This window comes from Leguminivora glycinivorella, chromosome 12 (assembly GCF_023078275.1).
Source record: "Leguminivora glycinivorella isolate SPB_JAAS2020 chromosome 12, LegGlyc_1.1, whole genome shotgun sequence".
Taxonomy (NCBI): Eukaryota; Metazoa; Arthropoda; class Insecta; order Lepidoptera; family Tortricidae; genus Leguminivora; species Leguminivora glycinivorella.
In genome coordinates, this window is record NC_062982.1 from 17,422,692 (window position 1) to 17,448,268 (window position 25,577).

The 25,577-nt window shown below is 38.8% G+C and overlaps 1 protein-coding gene across 1 annotated transcript in view; it reads right to left on the reverse strand.

Moving 5' to 3' along the window:
- Positions 1–2,044: 2,044 nt before the first annotated feature.
- Positions 2,045–25,577, reverse strand: part of LOC125232098 — a 33,297-nt gene continuing 9,764 nt past the window's right edge. The window contains exons 4-5 of the mRNA XM_048137713.1: positions 7,854–7,950; positions 2,045–5,259 (exon numbers count right to left, since the gene is read on the reverse strand). Of these exons, the coding sequence (XP_047993670.1) occupies positions 5,051–5,259; positions 7,854–7,950 (306 nt within the window). The 3' untranslated portion in view covers positions 2,045–5,050. The remainder of the gene's footprint in view (positions 5,260–7,853; positions 7,951–25,577) is intronic.

Below are 25,577 nucleotides of genomic sequence, written 5' to 3' on the forward strand. Positions count from 1 at the left end.
TGTCTTTTCCTTCCATATCTCTCCATTAGATGTTATCTCATCATTCACTTGCATTCGTTTCATCTCTCACACAATCCATCCACAGTAGGTATGATAAGAAATTTCTTTTGATTGTGCAGAATATAAAATAGTTTGTGAACGGCCTATGTTGCCAAAAATATGACAATACATCCTTTTTCCTATGGCAACAAAGGTGTGTTGTCACTCTTGAGCTACATAAATGTACGTACCTTTAAACATACTGTCCTGTCATGGTTTATGTATGTCATAGAGCTTGGCAAAAAAGAGTAAAAATTAAAAAGTGGCAACATCTTCATGTTTGTTATTATGTTATTAATATGTGGGAGATAACGAAACGACACAACGGTGCTGCCACTTTTTAATTTCTAATATTTTTGCCAGGCTGTACTTGAACTTTGCCAGTAGGTATTTAAACAACGTCGAAATTTGGCAGTTACATAAATTATACGAAAAATATCAAAAACCATTAAATTATTCTAAATATTGGAAGCTATGCAGTCGTCTAGACTATAATAGTAAACTAAGCAGGTACGATTTTTAATGTATCTATTACCTAATACTACTTTTTTTTAGCGTAGCTAAGTACCTACAATCGAGATCATAAATATGTATAATTGAAATCTAAATAAGCTACAAGGAATTATAGCTTTTTATTATATTTTTTTACCAGTTTCGACGAAAAATAAATTAAGTACGAAATAAGGTTTCGACATGATTGGTGCATAGAAGAGTTATGTGTCATATTAATATTTTCAATATTTTGTATTAAGTTGGTAATAAAGATTCAGGCTTGTGAGAGCTTTATGTATTAAATAAAAAATAGCGTATATGCGATTTAAAACGTAAAATTATACCTACATATAAAACATGTTCTGATATACTCTGACAAGCCTTAATGTGCAATTATACGGATTATTAGTTTTTACAAGTAATAATATGTTACTACCAGCTTTCGAATCTAGAATACAGTCTCCATCGGATATATCAGTGCGTCCAAAGTGCTCAAATATATTTTAACGTGTCAGCAAAGTTATTAGGTTCACATCTACATCTATATATATCTATGCATATATTGTAAATATGTATGCAGGTCTGCTGAGCTAATGATTTTGGCAAACATTTTTGGGCACTTTTACTGCTATAATATGTCTAGGGCCTATCGCGAACACCGAGATTTGTAAATTGCGGGCATCTGTCACTCTAAATGTGCCTAAATGGTAAAAGAAGAGAATGGTTCCCGCAATTTGTAAACTTGTAAATGTGGTAGGACCTCTAATGGCGACTGTTCACGGACGGAGCTCGGAACTTGCCAACATGAGTCTGATATCGTCGACAAACGCTAGCATAATGATTATACAAATGTATTGTAAGGTATCGTACAAAATAAAGAATATAATTATTTTAACACTGAGTTTTATAATTGTTTTATGTTCATGTCCTACATAAAAGAGATGAATGTGTAATGTTAGTGCACGTGGGCTTTACGGTATTTTGCAGATTTTTGGGGACAGATTTATGAATGCAAGAACGATCGAAACATCAGTGGTTCAGTGCTAGCCTTTTATGCATATCATTTTTTATAACACTAACTTCATAATAGCAATAGTAATTAATTACTTCCTTCAGCCTAAAGTAAGAGCATGGCTGGTGACCTATACAAAATAACCGAGAAATTCGACTTTAAATGGCCAATCATTGGTTAGTTTATATCCACACCAAGAATTTGTCTCGGACCGTTTCCCTTGCCCTTGCCTAGCTGAGAGTCAAATCGACGAAATTTCCCATTCCAAACGATATTTATTCTGCTCACCAACGTATTGGAGACAAAGTTCCTTATTTTGGATACCTATAATATGTCCCATCTGCATTATTAAAGGTAAGCTCTTTAGCGATAAGACCGCCAGTTGCCTATAGTTATGTGCTTATTTTTTTTGATGTCATCTATTATATTGGTGAGCAATAAAGAATATTTGTATTGTATTGTACTGTAAACAGCAGGATACAATATAAAAGAGCGTCAAAATTAACTTAATATATTTTATTTCATATTGCGAAGACAGATCTTACACGAATAAGGCAGTATATACAAGAAGCTATCCATATGCCGAGTCCACACCGACGTTTTTTACAAAACACAGGTATGGACGCAGCATTACAATCAGCATGCTACGTCGTAGGCCGGCAACAGACGAGTCTTAATTTTCATAATCTTAAAAAAAAATTGTATGCAAACTGACACTGACAGATCTGTCAGTGTCAGTTTGAACTGTCAATTTGCATACAATTTTTTTTTAAGATTATGAATTTTTAAGACTGTTGCCGGCCATACGCTAATTCTCTCGATACACAAACAACAGTATTTAGAATAATGTATAATAAAAAGGCAGTTATATTAATGTTTTACAACAATTAACGCGTAAAATTACACAGAGCGCGGCACGCGCCATTTTTAACACACAACATTTTGATTTAGAAATACGGGGCTAAGTGCAGTCGAGGTCAGTCCAACAGTCTAAAAGTTGTCCGAAACAGAATTGGGTTCATCTTTTTACTGCTTCGCCTATGCTAAAGTGCATTTTCTCTATATACTGTGCGAAAGTAATACACCCTTGGCTGTTCAAACACTAAACAGCTGATCCAACACAGGAGACGAGATACAAGTGATACAACCTCGAAAATCTCGCAATTATTCAGCTCAACAAACAGAAATCTGACCTTTCCGCGCGCCGCGACTACTCATACAGTTAGCTCCAAAAGTCTTTTAATGTTGAAAATTTAAATCTCCTGAGATATTTCTCTACTCCTTATACACATTTTTATGAACATATAATATTCCACAATCTATTCTGATTCTGATATATAATTCCAAATTCATGAATATGAAATGTAGTGATTCTGATCTGGGGGACCCAGGATGTTAAAAACGAGGGATTTTATGATTTTTAACAGTTAAGAAAAATTCATTAATTTCTCGATATAGTAAGACTTCTAGAGGAATAAACACAGTTTAATATTAAACTAGCAACTGAGGCAGCGTTTTGTCAAACACGCTCGATTCTGATATATTTCAGATATAGGTAGATCATATTGAAACATGTGTTATTTTGACAAGTCGCTCCGTGTTTATTGTTTAACTAGAATAGAAGATAGGTTTCGGAAAATATGGAATATCCACAAATATAAATTACTTCTGCTATGCTTCGTTGAATTATCACAGGCGGTGGCAAGCGCCTTACATAAGACCACGGAAAAAGGGACGTAAATGCGGCGGCAATTTATTTTGTAAAATTTAATTTATTTATATAAGTAAGAATGAGAAAAAATAGGTTCAGTTACTCGTGGTCAAATTAATTAAAGTGCTCACATATTTTTTTATCCGAATTCATAGATCATCGACAATATTAGGATTGGATAGAAGTTTAAAACGACCATTTGACCAGTACGCGACGCGTCGATATTTTTTTCCACTGGTAGCAGATTCGTAACTGGGGTTACTTAATTTTTTTTAAATGTTAGAACCTTGAAAGTATTTTGGTTAAAATTACAAAAAATGCCTATACCGCATTGCGTCCCTTAAGAGGTCAATTTACCAAAAAGTTAGCAACAATTGAGTAGAAAAATATGTTATTATTATTTCCTTGTTGAACTACTGATTGGGCTAAAAATGACAAAGTAAATGCAAAAAGAAAAAGAGGTAGAAAACGGGCACATCCCGATCTAAGGAAAATTTGGCAACGATGGTTTAGTATAATATTATTACATAACAAATATACCTATGGTGCTATACAATCTTGGTATAATGTCAAGCAGAAATGGTCACAATGTGTTGTCCATGTTACATAACGTGATTAATTCTAACTATATCCAATTTATCTTTATAAATAATACTGCATATATATGTATATTCATATACGTATTTGAACATAATCTTTTAATCGCCACGGGTGTTAACGTTTTTTATTTCATTAAAGGAATGATTTGTGAGACTAGCCATGGCGGTCAAAAGGTTACCTATTGACACAAAAAAACGTGCAAAAAAAGCAAAAAGTACACTCCGATAACATCGGTCCGCTCGAGATTATTGTAAAAGTATCAAAAACGTGTCTTATAAAGAAGTTGACGAATACATTTCAATAGAATAACTGATAATTTTATAAGAAACAAGCATAACATTAAAATTACGTATTTATATAACATTACAATTCTCAAAATTTCATAGAGATTAAAAATTGTTCTTTTATTACTTAATGATGAATGCGCTGAGCGACTTGGATGCCAAGCACGCAGTGATTTGAAGTTACTTTGAAAACGTATAACAATATATCAACCTATTTTCACTTCCTTAACGAACACTTTCTATTTTAGCTAGAACTTGGTCCTTCGAGCCGGATATACATTCCATTGCGTATTTGGATAACCCTTTATCCATTTCCTAGGCGCTTACTTCTATAGGCGCCACAAAACTGCATGCATTTGGTCAACGGAACACTATTTCAGTTTCTGTGGAGCTGAGCCCAAAATCTGCGCACTTGGCTACAAGCGCTCGTCGCGCGAATGATAAAGCTTCTAAACATTCAATATTTCTATAACACGACATCTATAAGATCTGAACAACGAACGAACACAAACATTCGGCGGTGAACACACGCTAAGGCAGTGCGGTTTGTACTGGAGCCACCGGCTATATATAGCACAGTCAGGCGATTACAAAATCATAAAAATATAATTTAGACGCCAAGGCTAGCAATACTGTAGCTTTGAGCAGATACATCCCATCACAGCTATACGCGGCACGAGTACAGGCGGAAATGTTTTTCGGTAACTCGCTCCGCACAAAAAAAAATTAAGATCGACATTTTCATGACAGCACACGCTACACCTTTTTTATGCATTTGTCTACGCTTCTTGCGTTCATGCGTAGCGTGCTTTAACTTTAAATATTTTTGACAGATGCTTTGTAGCCGAAAACAATGCATCACTTTTGTTGTCGGCATTGGAACAGTGGAGTATAAAAGTGACATGTTACTCGCTAGTTGTGCAAAGGCGTGCTGCAAGAGGAGGGCGGGCGGCGCTCGAGGGGCGAGCGCGGCGTGCGGTCCGCTTCAGCTTCTGTCTCCGCTTCCGCCCCCGCGCCCGCGCTCGTGGTCTCGCTTGCACTCGCTTCCGCGTCCGCCTCAGCGCATAGCGCTGTGAACACGCTGCTTGATGTAACGTCGCGCACGTAGCGGCGCTGCTCCGCTGCGAAAATGATTATAAGTAATTGTAATACAAGTGTCTAATTAAGAGTAGAGTACAATGTATGCAGTCTAAATCGTCTTTTTTCTACTCGTCGACTTTAATCTGTCAATTAGGACACCACAGACTAAACTATATGTGCCAACTTTTCAGTGTTGGATAGTCTTTGACACTTAGTCAACTATAATATTTCATTACACTTCACTTTAGTTAAATGAAACAAATTCAAAAATAGAACTTGATACAAGTTCTATACTAATTTGCGATACCTGGCAAATTTTTCTGCATCTGAAACACTTTTTTTTTTATCTATCGCGTTAACGACCAATCAGAGACGGTTATTACAAAAAATAGGTTGCTAGGTAATTCGATGTTGATATACGGTGAACGACGCTACGCTATTAACATTAATTTTAACTTGAATGATGATATTATTTTTCGTCCATTGATGACGAAAATGATGACTCATAGAAAAAGTATTGTATACAATAGTGATATAATGAAGCTTTTCACTCTCGTACCGTACTATTAGGCCACTCAGCAAGCTTCGTGGCCTAAACATGGTACTCGACTGAAAAGCTTTGTATTATATCACGATTGTATAAAATACTATTAGACTCTGGATGATATTGGTATTACAATCACAAAGGCCAAAATGTATCAACATTATTATACTCGAATTCCTTGGTAATAACCACAGAAGCGCGAGCCTTAGGCCGAAAAGTGGGAACTGGAACGTTTATTTTACGATTTTTGTTTTGATCCCATGGGAAGCCTAGTGAGTATAAACAATCTTAACACATTTTTGACATTCGGGATCAGGACCCCAAAGCCGGGAGGTATGTCGTGTTGCAAACGCAGTACGAGCAAAACCAACCGGTAGGTATATTTTGTTACATTGACATCCTCATCTAATAATCATCTCAAATAAGCCATATTTTATTGTGGTGAGTTTGTAATATGAACTAAATATCAAATAAACTAGCACAGATGCTCGAAGGATCCTAACCAATAATGAATGCTACGTATTGAGCTGAAGTAGGGCGCTCAAACCGCAAGCATCTTCAGCCAAGCGGGTACGATTTCGCTCTTAATTATTAACTGCATTTTTCACTCGTAAACCGATTTCTGCGCGACGCAAGTCATAAAGCGGCGGGATATGGCGACGATAAACCCTGGAGCCCACACCGCAGGACGTGACGATAATAACACGTTTTAATTCTTTTGACCTTCACGGCAGATACGGAGACATATAATTAGGTGAACTTGGCACTTGACACTGCGACCTGGTTGTCATCGAGAACATGAAGGCACGAAATCTTGCCAACCGAAGATTATCAGTGTTCCTATTAGTTACATTTCAAATAGATAATAAGGAACTGTTAATTAATGTTAGCTGTTACTTTTGCAAAAATAGCAAGGTTCTCCTTGCAAGATTCATCCTGCAAAATATTATAACGTAAACAAGAGCGGCAGTAATCGCAAAGACCTACTTAATATGAATAATTTAAAAGTTTAGATAGCCGTCATAGTTCTCTAAACACTTTAAATACAAACAGTCGAACCTAAGCTAAAACTCAGGCTGCCGCAGAGAAAAGTGCGGGGAGGTTCATAGTTTGTATGATAACTGTCTGTAATCTAACCTGTAGCGTTCAGGCTTTTGTTTCAAATCCAAACGTAACAAATAATGATGACCTTAGCTTATCCGCTGTCGTCACGATACTGGAGAAAGTGACAGCTGTCTTGGGTGATGCTCATTTAAGCCATCACGACACGGCGTCGGCATATTTGACGAATCCGGTACAAGACAGCGTGAGATTTGATATATGTACAAGTGTCAATTTCTTTTGACAGCATCACTAATCTTGTGACGAATGAAGCGAAGGTGCACCGAACTCTACGAATCCATCCATTGATTTAGTTGGTAACACTGTTCGTTAGTCGATACTCGTAAATGTTTCAAAAGCTTTTTGGTTTAGCTTTCATATGGATGAGGCATTATTAAATTTTATTCCATACCTACCTATAGTACTAGTATCACCTATGTAAATAAATAAAACTCAATTCGTTTAGAGTGGCATCTGAATCAAGCACTGTCCTGTCTTAGGCAGCGTTCCCACTTAAGCGTCGCGTGTCTCGGGGCGCGCAACGGACGTCCGCGCCACGCCGCCTGAACGTAATTCAAAAAACGAGGACGTAAGACGCGCCGCCAAGCGGCGCGGCGCGCGCCACGCAGCCTGGGGCGCGTCTTACAAAACCGCCTATACAAAATGTACTGAGGAGACGTTTTTTGAATTACATTCAGGCGGCGTGGCGCGGACGTCCGTTCCGCACCTCAGGACATGCGTCTCTTAGATGTGGCCGGTCCCTTAAGATGACTTCCATGATAGGTGATGTTACTAATTAATAAACACTTACGAGTATGATTGGTTTTTGTCTCCATAACTGGTTCTTCCAAAGGCACATCCTTTGATCTCCTATTTTAGGTGCAAGGTGCAATCATTTCCTCAGCATTTTCGCATGAAGGGAGAAAATTGTGTTACTTACGCATATTCAGGAGTGCACATACGTCCTTGTATGATTTAAGAGATACTCACCAATCATATTGTGCAGGTTATCTATGACGATCTCGGAGTTGTATGTGGCGTCGACTGCTCGATGCAAAAACGCCGTCCACGACCGCAACTCCGCTTCCTGAGGACAAACAACGAAATGTTAAGTATTTCTATGCAATTATCCTTCTGAACAACCAACACATATCAAGAATGTCTATTGCATCAAATTCCTCAATACAATTTAATAAATACGAATATTTTCCCAGTTCATTAACACCTGAACTCGCTACTTTTATTACTGCAGGTCAATGAGATCACGCAGGATTAACCAATTACTGCACGGGACGATTGCCTCGTCACACAATTGTCACGGGTGTGAGTCGCCAGAAATATCCGAGCGGGCCAGGTGCTCAAAAGTTTCTGGGCATCCACTCGCGTCTTGAAAGACTAATTCTAGATCTGATGGCACCATTTGGAGCGATCGAGGTGCTCAAAAATATCTGAGCATGCATGTTGGGCTTGAGAATAAGTATACTATCAGATGGCGTCATTAGATATATCGGCGGTCAGAACTGTTTGAGCTACGAGTATCTGGACCTACCTAGCACCTTTACAACTTGGCCGTTCGACCCAAGGTGTTCAATTTGGCCGCTTTATTTGATGGCGACTGTACCATAGAACATTTAGTCACTTGGATTATTCTGGCACCTTATTCCAACGTGTTAAGGGATACATGTGGTCAGCTAATCAGCTTAATACAGTCTTTGTTTGAATCTGGTGTGGGCTCGCGACCTCCTATTGTCTTGGGTCGTGAAAGCAGACAGTGACCTTAGGCAAGCGATTCACATGTCAATTGTTTCAATTAAGGGTACGGTATAATTAACCTGGTTTTTTAAATCAATCAAACCTTATTAGTCTTAATACCTACGTTCTTGATAGCATATTAATTTGGATAGGTACGTACTAAAACTACTAACAGTTATTTGTTATACAAGGGGGCAAAGTTGTATTTTAACGTCGAGTGTGGAAATGAAAAACGAGCAAGTAAAAGGATTCTATGGTTTTTTAAATCAATCAAACCTTATTAGTCTTAATACCTACGTTCTTGATAGCATATTAATTTGGATAGGTACGTACTAAAACTACTAATAGTTATTTGTTATACAAGGGGGCAAAGTTGTATTTTAACGTCGAGTGTGGAAATGAAAAACGAGCAAGTAAAAGGATTCTATAGTTGAGCAAATGCGTTTATCACTGCTTCCAGTACTTCCACAGGTGGTAAATCATCTTTATTAGTAGATTCACCTACTTTTATCAATTTTAAAGCAGTTAATTTGACTTTATTCAAGGTCAAATTACTTTACCCACTAGTGGATAAAATGCGTTTTTACCCGCTGGTATTAAAGGACAAAACACGTGTTTCCGAGCTAGTGAGGGGAAAATATAATTTCCAATATAGCTGGGTTAGAAGACTTATTTTTCTCAAGATTTATTTGGATGTTAGAGAACACGAGTCCCAAATACTCAAGATTCTTGTCAACACTTACTCTTAGTTCTTAAAAGTTGTTTGTAGATTTTAAATTGTTTTTATGGCAACATTGGCAACGGAGCACAAGGTCTTTGCACTGTTCGTAAATATTTATGTAACGATCGGATACATACAGTTCGAGTACAGCGAACGGGACATAGTTAGTGTTAGAGAGCATATTAATACGGGTTCGCTATTTGGTTATCTGTAAGTACAGGGACTAAATAGTAGAAGGTGCAAAAACATTTTCAAAATACACAAGCCTTATTGGCAGCTACAACTCTACTAATAAGAGTAATAGTCTACGCTACACCAAGGAATACGATAAACTGTTCTTAGGGACTCCTGGAAAAACAGCAGGATAATATGTTTCGAAAGTTTCATATATCCAACCGTATGTTGTAATGTATAGAGAGCGGATTCGCCTGATTGATTTCGCTTGAATGATCTGGCAGCCTAAACAACGAACACGTCAATGTTGATGTTGTTATGAACATTGTTCCTTATTTGCCACGCAAGATTACGGTGTATAGAAATAACAGATCGAAAAGCCACAAAAATGTGTGTCATGCTTTTATAGCTTTACAAACAAGATCGTAGCCTATATGTTTGCGGCCTGCCTTATGTAGCATATTATTGCAGGCGACTGTACAAGACACCCGATACGGGACGCCCCGGAATCGAGGGCGCGAACCCGACGTAGGGAAGCCGTATCGCCGCCCTTCCGTGTGGTATGGGAGCTACTCATGACTAAAATCACGCATCGCACTTGATGAAGACACTCGTAGTAAATAGACCTCAGCGTCATCGAGTAACGCTGACAATTGGTAAGGAATAACGCCGCAGAAAACTCGATTGTAAAAGGAATGCCATCCTCAATTTTTCACAATGCTGCAGCTGGTATTCTGACTTCTGTCATGCTCAAAATGAGGGCAATTTAGCGGAAACATAGTATTAGGCGTAACGTGAGCCACCAAAAAGCACACCAGAGATCGGAACAGCTACACTCATTTATCATTAATTACAAATTTCTAACCCAGTTGCTGTGGACGAAATAGGCCAGGAATCGTCATCAATATCATCAATGGTTGAGAGTAATAGCCATCGCCAAAGGGAAATGTAAGGTGCAGTACACATAACAGATTCGTATTTGATGGCTTTATGTGATGTGTTGCTTGAACTATTGTGTGTGTGTCGGGTGCGAGTAAACTGTAAACAGAATGAGCCGTCGCAACTGTAAAGTTGTTGAATCGTGGCTGTATCATTGCAAAATAGTCAGATTCATCTGCCTAACCGCCTAATACATTTGCCAAAAAAGTTGGCACGGACAAAAAGTGACTCATTCAGGTTGATAATGAAAAACCTTTGGATGTGAATTTACACCAAGCCTTTCTACTTCGTAGAGTTAGAACCCATACTAAGCAACACTATAAAAGACAAGTAGTGATATAGGTATGTCGACAAAAGTTGACTTCTGTGGCCCCAATAAAAAGGAGTACAAGCACGCAGTAAAAAGGTGTAAGTTCCACATAAAACTTAGATATGTCCTTATATTATTTACACATGAGCTGCGCGATACTTGTTCCCTGCCCTTTTTCGCTAGCTATAGGGACAAAGTACTTACATATTCGTTTTTCGCTAATGGAATATGGCGTGATCGACGCATTAACGAGAAAATTCGCTAATTCATCAGTTCACGTCAAACAATGTTGATACGATCACCGGAACTACGAATGAAATCACCGCATCGATTTTCGCTAACAGGCGATAAAGGCGAGAGTAAACAAACGGTTCTCATGAATATGAATACATTGTGTGCTGAAATGCGGAAAATGGACGAATATCAGTACCGAATAATGTTTAGATATAATCTAGAAATGATTAATTTGACCCTTATATTTAATTATTATGAATGACAAGCGATCCGCCCACAAGTTTCGAATTAATTACGTGGGCAGAATAGAAAAGCCAATTAAAATGCTATCTTGAAATACAAAGTGAGATATATAAAGTACCAAGTAAAAATTGCCAACTATATAGTTACAATATCCTATTAGGTAGGTACTTTTATGAGAACCTAGACAGTTCGAGTACCCTGAAACCGTGAAATCTAACTGGTTTAATTTAGAATTCTGATGAATATTTTCAAAAGTAACTGCTGATACTACTGATTCCGCTGAAAATATTTCTTCCTGCTCCCGAGTGGTTAGGACGTATGACATAATAGGTACATTAGGTATATATTTTCAAACCATAGTACGACATAGCTCACCAACGATTTTCTAGGTACAGACAAACGCAATCGCACCCATGTTGAAATAGGTAGTTGTTACAATGCTGTAAACGCGTTATTTACACATCTATAACGGTCCGGTCTTTTTCTATCAGCTAGCGACGTGGCGAAAATAGCGAGCCCTTAGAGACCGGCGCGCGCGCCGCGTAAATATAGCCGTGACGTGACGGTCACGGCCGCGGACGGTGCACCGGAGTGACCCGCCGCCTCCGCGGAACTATCATGGCTGTTACAGCTTTATCGGACCGTTTGTGGATGTTACGTCAATGCGGAAAAGGTTTCCCTATGGTAGGAAATTGTTGTTAGGACTTAGGCTAGCGAAAAATGACATATTTTAAATATACCATATAATAACATGTATAGCCGCTCACGGGCGCGGACGGTGGTGCACCGGAATTTTGACCTATATTAGGTCAAAACTGCAAGAAAATCCGTTCAGTAAGTTTAGAGTTAAATATAAAATCATACACAGACAGACACGGCGGGGGACTTTGTTATATAAGTTGTAATGATGTCAGCAAAGAGTATCGGACCTTTTGTGAATGTTAACGTCAATGTGGAAAAGGTTTCTCAGTGGTCAGGAAACTGCAAGTCAAAGCTCAGGCTGGCATACAACGTCAAAATGCTGAGCATTACCGTAATGTAATGCAATAGGCTGTGTAGAACAGCACTGTGTTACAGAATATCAGTGGATTGGAACATTGACTAGACAAGTAGACAGGAAGAAGTGGTACCGTGGTTAGACGCCTTCGCGGAAGCATACAGAATACAGGAATTACAGGACCAGTTCTTAGTCTTCGTAAGAGTAGGTGGATTAGATGGATGTTTCAGCATTCAGTGTAAATTATATCACTCGGGAGTCGGGACATTCGGAATAACATTATGTTCATGAATAATTTATTTATGTGTATTAAGCGTTGGTGGCCTAGCCAGTAGGTACAATGTTATTTATTTATATCTTAGGAATCTCATCTACATTCGCTACAAAACTACAATATTTTAAAAAATAGAGTTATCCGTTTCTCCGTGTAGCTCTTGACCCTTTTCGTTTCTCCAAACAAAAGTGAATTAGCTCTCCAGTCCAATGCTGGGAATTTTATAGCGCCACACAATCGATAGATCTAAAAAACATTAGAGTATTTTTTCTCGAGTTCTATTGTTTTGTTATGTTACTCTGAGTTCATTGTTCTATGAGGGAGTACTATCCTGCCCGCAGCAGCCTCCAAGGCTTTCTAGTACAATGATTGGAAAGTGAAACGAAACGCACGCACAATCGTCAATGACTTTTATTTTCGCGTGAGAAAAGCGGCTGATTTGTTCATTGCGGAACGGGTTAAGTGAGTTATGGAAGTTTAAGCGTGAATTATTGAATTAAGAACGAGACATTAGGTGGATTAATGGGGCCGGTACAATTGGCTAATGAGAGCAGAAAGTTGTCGCGTGGGAGGCGCTCGCCGCGGGACCCTGGCGCCCACATCCACACCTCATCACGGTCGCACAATGAGCCGTGGCCGGTGGTGCTTCTCACGAAGCAATAAATCAACGACAATATACTTAAACGTTACAAGGAAATGACTGCAGCACCGACTACGCATGGTCAGATGTATCTGTGTCCGATTTGACATGATATGATATTGTTTATGTTTACGGCTGCAACCTAGAATTTAAATCTAGATAAGTGTTATCTTGCAATAATGTGCCATAAAAACCTAATTCAGTCTTTTTTATTTGTGTTCAAGATTTAAAAACTACTAAGCTATTGACTTCAGAACTAAAATATACCGACTCCGTGCCGTCGTGGGTAATAAACGATGCCTTTAACGATAATCCCTATAAGCCGCATATAAACTGGATACCTACATATATTATGTTGTTCTTAAAGGATTAAGAGATCAGCGTTTTGCGGTCAGTTGAGCCGTGAACGGGCACTATGTTTCGTGGAAGTCCGAAATAAAATCTACTTTTAAAAAATCTCGTATCTCACGCTGTTCCTCAAAGTTAAAACGCAGCACAGTGTGGAATCAGACCTCATTTTTGACCATGGTCTTTTTATTGTAAAAACCGGTAGCCTAGACCAAAACAATGCTACGACTAAAATTCCCGAATGTCAAATATGACTAGTTAACGAGAAATTATTTTTTGAAATTTAGGGTAAATGTACCCGAAAATTGACTAAAACTCAAAATATCCTGAGAACGGTATCGATTATCAAAAAACACTTTTAAGAGAACTTATAGAACTACCAATATACTATCGTATGGAATAATCAGCACGGTAATAGCTTCATTCATATCGGTATTAGAACCAAATTAGTAATTTTCGATTTTGATTTTTTTTCTCGAAAGTTCCTGTATATTAGAATTTCTTTTATTTTTTTACTGAAAGCTGATTAGCTTCCCTATATGCTATAATTTTTGCACTAAGCAATTCCATAGGATCTAGAAGTTATGGTGTGCTTGATTACTCTATGGGGATTTTATATGGGTCGTTTAAACACACCATAATTTCTAGATCCTATGGAATTGCTTAATGCAAAAATTATAGCATATAGGGAAGCTAATCACCTTTCAGTAAAAAAATAAAAGAAATGCTAATATACAGGAACTTTCGAGAAAAAAAATCAAAATCGAAAATTACTAATTTGGTTCTAATACCGACATGAATGATGCTATTACCGTGCTGATTATTCCATACGATAGTATATTGGTAGTTCTATAAGTTCTCTTAAAAGTGTTTTTTGATAATCGATACCGTTCTCAGGATATTTTGAGTTTTAGTCAATTTTCGGGTACATTTGCCCTAAATTTCAAAAAATAATTTCTCGTAAACTAGTCATATTTGACATTCGGGAGTTTTAGTCGTAGCATTGTTTTGGTCTAGGCTACCGGTTTTTACAATAAAAAGACCATGGTCAAAAATGAGGTCTGATCCCACACTGTGCGCAGTAAGTCTATATGCATTCCATACGTGGGCGTTTTCCAAATTAAATCCCGAATATCGAATTTCACCAGATCTGGACGTGTTTGGGCTCATTCTTCTCAGAATCACGAGCTGATTCCATCCCGACAATAAAAAAATGTGTCCCAAATTTTCCATACAAAATTCGAGTTTCCAATACGTCACACTCGTAGTAAGTTCATACTAAAATCGTGACGTAAAAGGAAAAAAAATTAGGACACTTTTTATCGTCGGGATCGAATCAGCTCGTGATTCTGAGATGAATGAGCCCAAACACGTCCAGATCTGGTGAAATTCGATATTCGGGATTTAATTTGGAAAACGCATACTTACTACAATTTTCTTTTCATTGACAGACGAAGATACAAGTTTTTTTAAAAGTAGTGACGATATGTACGTATAGATGAAGTGCGTCTGGATCTGGTCTTCGCAAATGTTCAAAATTGATCGCTATCAACACAAGCATGTACAAATAGTAAGATGATGTCATCTTGACGGACTCACGGATCTTCATTCTTCATGTCAAAATTTACTGGCCAGTGAATCTCGGAGAGAAATGGGAATACTCGGCCAGACGAGGCGGTCAGGCGCAAGGTTGCGCACTGACCGAGTCTGCGTCATAATTGAAGTTCGCGGAATTAAATGGGGCCAACCTTTAATTACGGACTCTTCGCGGCGAAATTGATGCCGCTCCGATTGGCAGATGTGACCTGCTCTCGGACGGCGATTTCTAGGAGAGAAAACTGAGATGGCAATAAAAACCTGTTAACTATCAAGCCTCAAATTTTATTTTTGGAAAAGAAAAAGGAAATGCCTTGATACTGATCATTTCACCTAGTAGTGTCAGGCTGTGTCTACAGTGTCTGCAAGTCTGCAACGTAGGTATTTGATGACTAAGTACATCATATTTTCATAGATTTTTGACATGAATTATAAGGCGTTCCTGACAGTTTAGCACAACTGGCGCTCTCGCGCGTGAGTTTATACTGTATACTTGAAGTCGCACTAGATGTAGGCATGTAGGTACTGAGTAAGAACGCGAGATGACTGTGCTAGCCTGCCTGATAACACTCCGATCATCCACTTCACACAAAATAGTACATTACGATACAAGTGCGAAAAAGAGGAAGTTCGAAACGAGTGGCGATAAACTAAAACACGACCGAAGAGTGTTTTAAATCGACACAAGTTACTAATTTCCTTTTCGCACGTGTATCGTACGACGTTTTTCAGTACAGATAGCCCTCCGAAGTTTCGACCTGACAAGAAATAGACCACTTCTCGCACTAGTGCGTAAAAAAACACTATGTACTATTGATTGCAAAAGTGCATGGAGGAATGATGATGAATTAAAAAAAAATAAAAAAAAAATATTGGGGGGACACCTTACACAGATCAACTTATTCATTGATAAATTCGCCATGCACTTTTGCAGCTGAGAGTACCTACTGAAAATACTACTCAAAAAGTTCAAAAAGCTAATATTTAAGCAATTATATCCTCCTTATTACAACATTAAAATAAAAATGTATTCCGAAGACGAGCAAAATATCCCCCAGCGAATGCGTAAAGAGGTCAAAGGTAGGTCTGGGTGGGTCATAAATAAAATATGGGACCTAATATATTTAGAGAGCTCGGGCGGGCAGTAAACTCCGCAGACGCGGGCTCAAGGCCCTGAAAACAGATGTGTAGCGACGGGAAAGAGGAAATTACATCGATCTCAAGGCCAGGAAGACATCCGACACCGAACTCATACCTGATAAAAAAAAAACTGGATGGGTATAGTTGCCATTAGATATCTGAGAAGCCAAGGTAAATATCTGAACAGGCTTCTTTAAAGTTAAGGTGGTAGAATACGTGTTCAGATATGTTTGAACTTCTAGGCTTAAAGACAAGGATAGTTTATTTTTGAAGTAGGCATATTACAATGCGTTTATGAACGTCAAGTAAAGCTCCGCCTCAAAATATTTCAGTCCCCCCTAAGTCGCAGGAGGGTACAGATGTAGTACGAAAAGATTTGCCTTCGTATTGTTACGGAAACGTACGAACGTGTCATGATGTTCAGTCAATGTTAGTACAAGATGTACTGACATTGACTGAACTAGCATGACAAATACGAACGATTCCGAAGGAAAGCCTTTTCGCATTACATCTGTATCTACTATCCACTATGAGACCACACTTCCTGACTTCGGTTCGGAAACGGTGTAAACTTGTAGAGGGTCGTGTAAAAAGTACTTGCCTCGTAGTCAATTATAAGAGGAGTTTTATAATTTCGCCTGTGTGGTGACGGGTTAAGAATTTCACCACCCCCTTTCTTCCCGTGGGTGTCGTAGAAGGCGACTATGGGATATGGGTTAAATTGTGGCGTAGGCGAGAGGCTGGCAACCTGTCACTGCAATGCCTCAGTTTCGTTTTCTTTTAACCCCTTATTTGCCAAGAGTGGCCCTGAAGCTTTAGTAGTTTCATGTGCTCTGCCTACCCCTTTATGGGATACAGGCGTGATTGTATGTATGTATGTATGTATGTTTTATAATTTCCCACCCTCAAGGGAAAGAGTTGGTTGTCACAAGACCGCTCAGTGTAATTGCATTAGTCATAATCATGAATTCTCACAACTCACATTAGCTGCATCGCTCCGTGTCGCCGACCCGTCTGTCCAAGTCTGCATTCATATGCCGTCTCGGATGCCAGGACATTCATATTTTACACTAACCAACTCTCATTTTATGCTAAACAGTGCAACACAGCCAAAGAGGGATGCATATTAGAATAGCAATCTCTCCAGTACATATATGTATATGTTGAAATTAGTTTAGGCGCTTTGCACTGTAAGTATTAAACTACATATTTTATAAATATTAAAAAAAATACTATACAGTTAGGCCATGTTTTGCTACTAGTTTTGAAATACAAGTAATAAAGAAAAAGTATTGTACGCATCGTAATGCATTTTTCGATAGTATAATATGAACGCAGAAAATAATTTTCTTACTAGCATAAGGGAACGGAACTAGTATTTATTTTCACATTTCACCATGACCGTGAAAAGCTACTGGCGCCAAGCCAATCGTCAATCATAAAGTACATGTCTATTCACTTGACATGTGCCGGCAGCATAAAGCACACTTAGAAATACCATAGACTAGTACATTTTAAAGACGGATAACCTGCACTCCGCCGTCATCGTCATTTGTACCACCGTCATAGTAATCCTTCAGCATAAATCGGACATCCTTTCACAACGTTCTACAACCTTATTAGGTATTGTTGTAAGCGACATTTCTCTTCTTATTTCGGTACCCATTTCTTTATTTAATTTTTAGCTTGAAGCGTATAATATCAGTGACCTACAGCTATTTATAACTTTCAAACACGAAATGTAATTTGCCTGTCAGTTGTCATAAGCACAAAAAGCATTAACCAGATTTATATTCTTACCTGTGAAAATGTGAAAAACCCATCTACAATAATAAAGATTCACTTAAGATTGACAACCACCATATAATACACCGCGTATTATATGGTGGTTGTCAGTCTTCTGTACTTACTAGTCCCTGACAAAACCAACTGTTTGCTCAACTAGTTGGCACGAGTGATTCGCTAGTTAGTGCCTTTCTAGTGCGCCACTTAAACTGGTTATGAAAGTGCCTAACACCAAGCTAGACCTAACCGCTTTACAGCTTCAGGGACGGCGTAAAAACAGTTATTTCGTGTTAAATTAACCACGCCCAAGTGCATTGAAAACGGGGTACTGTACACGGTTCTTTTTATTATAAAATTATAATTTTCTATAGTTTTTTATGACATGAATTATTCTGTCTTTTTGTGTAGAACTGTTTCCGGATTATCTTGAGAACACATCAGCATGACATGATTATCGCATATTTAAATCTGTATTTCACGAGCGCTGGTGCGCTTATCATCTCAAATAAACTCCGCTCATATTCCCTAATGGCAATAATCCAATTTCATATTGACAACAGATAACACTGTATTGATTTTCGTATTGCAATATCGTGCAAAACAATGCCATGTTTTGATAGATTGAGCTCAGGGTAAGGGCAAACATTGTTATCGTATCGCGAATTTGTTGTCGCGATACGGTATCGCCGCGCGACCTACTTTCCTAATCCCATCTTATTCAACTAAATGTGGGTTTCCATGCCTTTAAGTCCTTATTTTTTAAATGTGATAAGGTCCTTTCCATCCGAAGTATAAGGACCTTTTAGGCATTGAACGCCACATCGCCTAAAAGCAGAGGGTCTGAGCTAAGTTATAATTCAGAGCGGCTTGTTTGCTGGGACCCAGGTGGCTCATTTCCGTTTCTGAGCTTCTGTGACAGTAATGGAGGAGGTAAATTAAATACAAGAGGTTGAAATACAGAAATGTTTTAGTTAAAAAACAAAAAAGGTGTAGGTAGAAGCGGTTTTCAAGTATCGCAGATTAATTGTAAACCAAGTTTCAGGTATGAGGAATTTATCAAAAGATAATACATATATAAAAACAAACAGAACTTAAATGAAACATTAACATTAAGTTGTATAAATCGCAAATAGGGATTTTTAATAAGCAGAGATACTCATAGAGATACAAGACACGCAAATGTAAATGAAAACCGACCAAATTAAAAAGCGTTATTATTTTTCAATTTGCTATACCCTGCTTCACATAAACCTCCCAGCAAAACAGTAGGCACCCAAGCTCTATGAAAACTTAGGGCGCCCACCGCCCACGCGTCCTGCACTTTCACTGCCATCAGCGCACAAAGGCGCCCATTAGAAAGCGGCATTACATGCAAATCCACACATTATCCGCCATTGTGCCTTTTGTCTATCGTTTTATTGTGACACTTTTTACCGCGAGCGCTGATTGTCGTGTCGTGCTACCGTAGAGTCAAGTTCGAGCGACGAATTTATTACGGTTCCGTGTTGAGAAATAAGCTGCAAAGCAAATACCGGTGTCGATTTTCTCTGCTCAAGCGATTGAAGGTTTTATACTTCGACTTGATATTCCAGAAGAAGTAATATTTAATTGGGTGCCATCGAAAACAATAAAACACTTTGGGCCTTAGCCTAATATTTATCTAGTTGTCCGAAGTCCGAACATGTCATATCTTTTATATTGTAGTTTAGGTACTAGGTACCTAACGGAACGAAATATTAGTGGCAACAAATAGAAAACATTCTATGAGACATGACCGGGACAATTCTCCTCTTTACGGGGACACAGGGTCAACGAGCTTCAAGCGTAGATATATCCCGGTGTACCAGGTATACCAGGATGTATGGCAACGCAAGTATAAAATATATTTATTACGAGTAGAATTTTTCGGGAGTGAAGAGATCAATGATCACGTACAAATGGAACACATTTAGAACCACTATGGAAGTTATAACGAGTTTCTGATCCGAAAAATCGGGCTGCCCCTTGGGAGTGAAGGAACGGATCCTATAACAAGAGACGAGGAAACTTATGTTCACTTTATTATTGTGCCACGGAACCCTAAAACTCTAATGTGAATCTGTCTATCTCGAAACCAGCTCCCGTCGACGGATGACTAATACACATTTCGTCGGTTTCGCAAAGCGGCGCGTGCGGTGACGTTACGTCATTGACCGCAGCCACTTGCACTCTCGTTGAGTAGTCATCGGACTAAGTTTCAACATTACGCCGACGAGACAGAGTCCACTAACATGTCTTGTACTTTCGTACTGAAACGGTCGATGCATCGCAACAATAGACGCGGACGTCATAAGTCTCGTGTATTGCATACGGAAGCGTAATAGTCTAGACGTCCATGCCCATTTGTGGGTTTTATTCATGAGCGTAGCGTAGTCGTAGAAAATGTTTGTGTATTAGTGTAGCGAGCTACTCCGTATTTGTATAGAAAATCGGGTATTCCTAAATTTACATATACCTAGTAGACATGTGGTTGCGCTCAAAGTCGTTGACATAGCTCAAAGTACGAGCGATGACCGAAGCATGGCTCATAACAACGGGTGGACGCCGAGGCAGAGAAGTTTTTGAATGGCGACAAAAAACAGCAAGAAACTTTTTATGAGATCGCAAGGAAGAATTGGATGAGGCAAACGTATGACGGTGGTTTTAGAGATTCTCGAGAAAAGCCTTAGCGGTGCACAAATTTCAGGAAATATCTTCGTATGCTAGCCTGCCCCACCCTACCTATACCTTATTAGATTACCTGTAGGTAACTCTAGTAAATAAGTCACATATACATCTCATCAATGGCATACGTAACGTAAGTCATATTGGTTTTGGCACATGATAAAGGCATAAACAAAACAAAGATAATAACAGCGACAATTACCTCGAGCTCAATTCAATGAACTGGTTTAAATTGCAAGCCGGAGTCAATGGCCGTCGCTAATCGTCTGTGTTTAGTTAGCGGTTGATTGATAAGCGATCACCTGTTTGTAAGTACTAAAATCTCGGCTCTTTCAAGAAAACAAATACGTTACAAGCGATATGTTCACAATGTAATAACCACTTAAGATCCCAAGAATCACCCGCGGGAAATGATGTGATTACATTATCATTAATCTAACTCACCGTGGCACTTAATTACTAATAGGCAATCTATTAAATTAAATGCTACAGCAATTCTCTAAAGTGGAATGTCTGTAACCTAGGGGAGCGTCCTTGTCCTTCCTACTCTATAAAGTCCACAGAGACCCGACCGAGTATCTGTACCGTTGAACTTCTGTCTAATATGTAACGCTTCAGACTAAACAATATGGATGGACCCTAATAAAGGACAGAGTACGTAGCCAAATGCACAGACGATCACGATAATATCTGTTTCGTAGCTATTTATCTCTATTGCTCTTGCGTATTGGCGCGACAGAGCCAAACTGCACTTCTGTCGGCGTCTGGCGTCGACGATTGCCATTCGGCTACGCCGGCAGTTCTCAAGAGTCTGAGGTCTTGATTTATTGGTCAGGGGCATCGATGGGGCTAACAGCCCTGAACTCTTAATGTCACGATCCGGCGGTGCGACCAATCGCAGACAAAGCGGACACGCTCGCTCCGGAAGCTAAAGATGAGTAACTGAATGCCGATAGTTCAACAACACTATAAGACAGAAGTTGCAGAGTCAGCGGGTGAAGTGCCGACGACTAAGCTTTTGAAATTATTTGGATTATCCTATCCTCAAGACTTAGGTCCCTATGCATATTAGGTACCTTTTTCAACATTATTCACGTGGTCAATTCAATATGATTGTTGACATAGAATTGATTTAAAGATTTATTGATTTTCACGATTTATAACGACACATTGAATTACTATTTCTGTGACTACGGACGTAAAAAACACTTATAACGAGATTGAAATATTACGACTAACGATTAACTTATGATGGTCACCTTTTGTCAAAATAATAAAAAAAAACGTCAAGGCGTTTCAGGTAATTAAGGTTGCATTAGAACTTAAATGCCTCATAAAGTCCCGCATCACATAAAATCTCCTTCTGGTCAGGGTCAGATCCTAGATTATTGCGACCCCAGCATACCGTGGGTAAGTCTTCAATAGCTGGCTGAAATATCAGTTTCACAACGAAACTGCAAGTAACCTACTTTGTGGCTTTGTAAGTAAATTAATATTCAAGCCGCGAGGGTTGCGTAACAACGTTTCATGCATGTTTCAGTGGCTACCAATACTTTTCTACTTCGTATCATTTCGGCGTGTTTGATACAATAAGGCTTGCGTGCGTTGCATGCACGTATTAGGGGAGCCTGAATTGTAAATTATACATGACGTTTTATAGCTCAAAGAGCAATAAATGCATGCATTTATTGCTCTTTGAGCATACCATAGGTCATGACCTAGCAGAAAGAATTAAAATAGAAAAATGTAATGGTTGTGCATAAAACTCTAGAATGCAATTATATAAAAACGCAATCCAATTTTGAGTTGTAAAAGCGTTATTAGCATAAAATGAGAGTTAGTAAGTTTAAAATACGAACGTCCTGGCATCCGAGACGGCATATGAATGCAAACTTGGAGAGACGGTTCAGCGACACGGAGCGATGCAGCTAATGGGAGTTGTGAGAATTCATGATTATGACTAATGCAATTACTCTGAGCGGTCTCGTGACCACCAACTCTTTCCCTCGAGGGTGGGCAATTATAAAATTCCTTTTATAATAATCTACGACATAAGTACCACCCCTACAGTAGTAGGTACCTACTACCTACTCAAGGCTTGGTCATTTTTTATTATTATTTTGACTTACACTGACGTATTCTCCAGAAGTGTGTGTAAGTCTTTCGGCCTGGATAACTAACACAAACGCTCTGCAACTGCAAGTTCACAAGGCGATGATAGCAACATTTTCATGCAACGGTTTGAGAGCACTGAACGATTAGAACATCCGTGTTTCCTAACGGTTGGTCACGTCGGTGACCTGAACAGGTGTCGCGCTCGCGAATTGATTCGCACCTGAACAACGACCCTTGTAACTGTTAAGAGCAGGAGCTCAATCTTATCAGTAATCAATGATAGGCAAGCTTACTAATTACAAAGACATATGTAACTCCGTAAAGACGGATAAAGTCTAAGAAAAAAACGTACCTCAAAGCCCTCGAGAAAAAGGTACGGTGGCCTAGATGGCGTTACACCTTTGGGGAACGCTCGGTTAGATGGCGCTAATATTAATATTTGACATTTTAACACATATCAAGCTAAATATGGGCCAAATTGTCAAAACTGAGGTTCAAAAGTTTTCAGCTTGCGTCGAGAGATGGCAGTCTATGCACTGTGATTACACATTTCACTTTGACAGTAACTCCCTGATAATACTCGATCTTCTTTGCTAATTACTATGTAGATATTGTAAATCAACTGCATGTGGTCGTGTTACTCGTGTTCTAATTCTTCTTCCTTGCGTTAACTCGGCTTTTTTTCTACGGATCTGAGGAGCCTACTAAACCTGAGGATTGACGTAGCCACCATGCATTGGGTAGGCATTATTTTGATAATCTTCTACTTAATTATAATAAAACCAATGACAATAGATTCCAAGGTTTGTGTATGTACCCAGAAAACACACAAAGCATTAATATTGTATAAAAAACAACAAACAAAAAACAACAGATCATTTATTGACATCGGTAAATGTTCTTGCAATTTACTTATCAGCGATTACTTTCATTCTATAGGCGCGATAGCAATGAATAACCATTCCTAAAAGATACTTAAGGTTTATTTTATGTTAAAACTAGCGACCCGCCCCGGCTTCGCACGGGTACTATACCTACATGTAAACCTTCCTCTACAATCACTCTATCTATTTAAAAAAACCGCATCAAAATCCGTTACGTAGTTTTAAAGATTTAAGCATACATAGGGACAGAGAAAGCGACTTTGTTTTATACTATGTAGTGATACAATTCTTCCGTCTGTCGTAAATCCAGTAGCTTTTAAACGCAATACAGAAAGGGAATGCTGTAGCGATTTACTTTCAGTGTAAACGACGAGCTGTAAGACATTAGTAAAGCAAAACAATCCTCATAACAAAGAATACTATTCTTTCATACTTAAGCCTTCTTCTTCGTAAGCTACTTTGATATTTCAACGTTTTCAAACGCACGCTGCAGCGTTGCGGTTTCCTAGACAGACGCGCGTAATATCGGTCGCGAATTACCGCAGCAATTTTAAAGTAATAAACTTTCACTGGAGATTATGGGCATGGGACATACAAAAACCAAAAATCCTTATCATCCTAAAAAGACCTACCTCCTCGAAATAAAATAGAAATATTTCAAACGCACGTTGAACCCAGCGTTGCGTAGCCAGACGCAACAACAGCGGTCGCAAATTACCGCTGCGATTTTAAAGCGATAAACTTTCACCGCGCTCACGATAATGATGCGCCCGCGCCGGTGTTTTGTTCGAGCAGGATATCCCACTGTTTTCAATTGTGTTTGTGTTCGATAATTGTTTCCGATTGATACGTGAGAGCAAATATGAAACACAATATTTTATAACAGAACAATGTTATCATTTGGATGTTTTCATTTACGCATATTTACTACCTCGAAATACAAGACAGATTGGGAAGCTGGCGATCTCCAAGCGGCGAGGGATTCGGAAGATCGAGACCCGTGGATACAAATGACAGAAGCTACTAAGGCATGTGGTCACTGGTCCCGATCCTCAGTAATGAGGTACCGATAAAGAAAAATTGGAAGCAGATAACAACATATAGTTTTTTGACATCCGTGGACGGCCCTCTTGTTATCATAATTGACGATCCAGAACTACTACGAATTCAGTAACGAATTATGACCAGGTAGATATTTATCCACAAATGTCCCAGAGCAGTGATGACGGCACAGGGTCACAGGTAGAGCTAGAGACCGTCTTAATTACAATTGCCTTCAATTGTCTAATGTCACCTAATTGGCGAACAGCGTGATTTGATCACCGGCCACAGGGCAGCGACCTTTTGAACTCGCAGTCACAATGTTTTCGAGACTCTAGGAGTAATTACTTCATTAGGAAAGCGTACTCTTGGTACCTAATTAGAAAATTCATCGTCTGGAGTGCGATACCCCTTATATAGCCAAGGCGTCTGAACTCAAACTTTCATACTAGCTTAAATCTTAAATAACAAAACATATAAGTCATACAAGTTTTTAAAAGGTAAACTAGTTCAACAGTCGTTTTATTGACATTGTTCGCGCAAACACTAAATCATAGTTCGATTAAACAAGGTGGGATGTGTGATCGTTGAACCTCGCGGTGACTTAGCACGCTCAAAAGTACTTCTATTGTCATATATTTTGGAATACCATTGTGCTTAAACTATGAATAGCACATGATATTTTGACAAATTTCTCACAATCATCGTACAATGACTGACGGCGTGAATAAAATATATTGTAAGGGAAAAAGAAGTGCAGTGACCTAAGTCGCGACGGAACGTTTAGTGGTCACTTACGATTTTATAGCAAACAATAT